Consider the following 2938-nt stretch of genomic DNA (forward strand, 5'->3'; position numbering starts at 1 on the left):
AAAGTTTACCAAAACAAAACTTTCTTACCGTTGTTCAAATATGACAAAATTGCAAAAATGATCCCTGTGGTATGTATTTTTTTTTTTTTTTTTTGGGTTTTGGTCCAAACCACGGGTTTTTTGGATTTGTGGCCCTTTTGGGCTAGTTTCATTATAAAACTGGTCCCTAATAAACTTGAAAAGACGACTTTGCCCTTTTAATTTGTTTTTTCCATTTACTTAGTTATTTTTTTCTGTTATTTAAATATAAATGTTAAATCAAATCAAGAATGGGACCCACCTGCCCTTTCTCTCTCTCTGCAAAAAACCCACTTCCCCACCATTGGCCACCATTTGGCAACCAACAACCATAACCTCCTTTCCTGTTCAGATAACCAACCACCACCACCTTTTATGTTGCAAGGAAGGCTGGAAAACCGCCATCCACCACCTTCATCGGCGAGAAAACCACCCAAAACCACCGCCAATGTTGATTCCGACCACCACCGAGTTCCCCCTCCTCCCCCACTTGTGTCTCCATCCAATTAAAACAGAAGAGAAGCGACAGAAGGCTGTCAGAGCAGTTCCCTGTCGCACGCCACCGCAAATCGCTGCCATTCGTTGCTGTTGCCGCCGACAACCACTGTTGTCCGCTGCTGCTGCCGTTGCTGGTAAGCCATCCATCCCCTCATTCCGTGTAGATTGGTTGTTTCCCCTTGATCCGTTTCATCAGTCGAATCGAGGTACGAAGGTCTCGATTTTTTTTCTTGTGTGTTGAAGACGGGTCTTTAAATCATGAGTTGGAGAATGGTGGTGCAGGTAAGGAAGAAACAGAGAGAATAGTCGAGAATGGTGGTGCAGGTAAGGAAGAAGAAGAAGAAGAAGGGGTGGGGAAGTGGGTTTTTTTCAGAGAGAGAGAGAGAGAGAGAGAGAGAGAGAGAGAGAGAGAGAGAGAGAGAGAGAGAGAGAGAGAGAGAGAGAGGTCTCATTCTTGATTTGATTTAACATTTATATTTAAATAAAAGAACAAATAATTAAGTAAATGGAAAAAACAAATTAAAAGGGCAAAGTCGTTTTTTCAAATTTATCGGGAACCACTTTTACAATGAAACTAGCTCAAAAGAACCACGAATTCAAAAAAACTCGTTGTTTGGACCAAAACCCCAAAAAAAATACATACCACAGGGACCATTTTTGCAATTTTATTTATTGTTCTTTTTTTCACACAACCCTTAAAATTAAACCAATTCGATTTACGCCTTTCTGAGTCTATCTGTACAGTGTACACTCAGTTACTTGAATCGGGACAGCATGGCCCACACTCGCAGTAAGCCAAATGTGGGCAAAACTCTATAACCACCTCAAACTTCGCTCGCTTTGTCTTTATCGAACACCGATATATGTTAGACCCCGACGAATCCCATCATTTTCCCGCCGGCGCCACCGCGGTTGACTCGTCGTCAAACTTTCCGATGGATACCGACGGACGTCATCAGCAGCTAATCAACCTTTCCAAGCTACAATCGCGAATGGACCACGTTCAACGCTTCCTCTCCGATTCACTCAACACCAATACCATCATCGGAGAATCGCAGATGGAGATTGTCTCCAAGGAGATCACTTCCACCATCAACCAAGTAATCGTCAATGGAGCCGCCCTCCTTTCCTGCACCGGACTCCCAAAATCAAAATCAGAAACCCCCAATCTTTCCGTACGGACGACAAGTTTGACTTTTGATTCGAAACACTCACCGGAATCCGATTTGATTCTGAATCATTTGAAGCACGATGTTGATTTAGGGGTTCCGAAAACCGAGGTTTTCGGTGAAGAAATTAGAGACGACGATTGGGATATTGTGGAGCTTGATGCTGTGGAGCTCCTAGCAGAACACTTACATTTCTGTGAATTATGCGGTAAGGGTTTCAAACGAGATGCGAATCTTCGAATGCACATGAGAGCTCATGGCAACAAGTTCAAAACCCTAGAGGCGCTTTCGAAGCCTGAGAAATCAGGACTGTCTTCTTCTTCTGAGTTGACTCGTGGTGGTAGAACGCGGTTTTCGTGCCCATTTGCTGGTTGTACCCGAAACAAGCTGCACAAAAAGTTCAGACCTTTGAAATCTGTGATCTGTGTGAAGAATCACTTCAAGAGAAGTCATTGCCCCAAGATGTATTCCTGCAATCGATGCCATAAGAAGAACTTTTCTGTGCTTGCTGATCTGAAAAGCCATTTGAAGCATTGTGGGGAGACAAAATGGAAGTGCTCATGTGGGACAAGTTTTTCAAGAAAGGATAAGTTGTTTGGGCACATGGCTCTCTTTGAGGGACACATGCCTGCCATGCCGGAAGAGTTGGTGGTGGAGGAGGATGAGAAAGCAAAAGGGGTGGCACCGGCACCGGCACCAGCACCAGCACCAGCACTGGCGGCAGTGGTGGTGGAAGATGCAGAAGGTGGTGGTGGATGTAAGGTTGTGAAGGGGATGGATTGGATCGATAACACCATGGATGATGGTTTTTTCGATGGATTGGGTTCACTTGATGATGACTTTTGCATGCAGGAGCTTCTTGTTTCTTCTAATGGATGTTTCGATTGGAATTTGTAGGTCTTTTGATCAGATCAGGTATATGTTCTAAAATTGCCTTCATGTTGTATAATATGAATATTCTCCTTGGTTTAAATTGGAATAAAGTGATGTTATTTATGTTGCTTTTTGGTGCTTCTCCACTCTTGTTACGTGATTTATATAATTTCAATTTGTGGCGTTAGTAATCAGAATATTTTGTCTGGATCTGTTTGATGTTTGGCTTTATATGGAATGCAAAGCACATCTATTTCCCCCTCTAAATTCATGCTTGGTTTCTAAGATGCATACCTTAGATCAAAAAATCATTTTTTTCCAAGTTAAAAGAGTTGATTTTGAGCAGAAACAAATATGCTCCAATCTAAAAGAACTAGAAC

At 42.6% G+C, this 2938-nt stretch overlaps 1 protein-coding gene across 1 annotated transcript; it reads left to right on the forward strand.

The window, feature by feature from the left end:
• The first annotated feature begins 1324 nt into the window (after positions 1-1324).
• LOC145043561 (uncharacterized) lies at positions 1325-2687 on the forward strand. The gene has a single exon (XM_078992256.1). It carries the CDS (start codon positions 1380-1382, stop codon positions 2580-2582), a length of 1203 nt encoding a protein of 400 aa, XP_078848382.1. The 5' UTR covers positions 1325-1379; the 3' UTR covers positions 2583-2687.
• Positions 2688-2938: the final 251 nt, after the last annotated feature.

Source organism: Lactuca saligna, chromosome 4 (genome assembly GCF_052625555.1).
Source record: "Lactuca saligna cultivar CGN05327 chromosome 4, ASM5262555v1, whole genome shotgun sequence".
Taxonomy (NCBI): domain Eukaryota; kingdom Viridiplantae; phylum Streptophyta; class Magnoliopsida; order Asterales; family Asteraceae; genus Lactuca; species Lactuca saligna.

Coding starts and splice junctions, on each gene's coding strand:
- LOC145043561 (XM_078992256.1), top strand. CDS start 1,380: ATGTTAGACCCCGACGAATCCCATCATTTTCCCGCCGGCGCCACCGCG.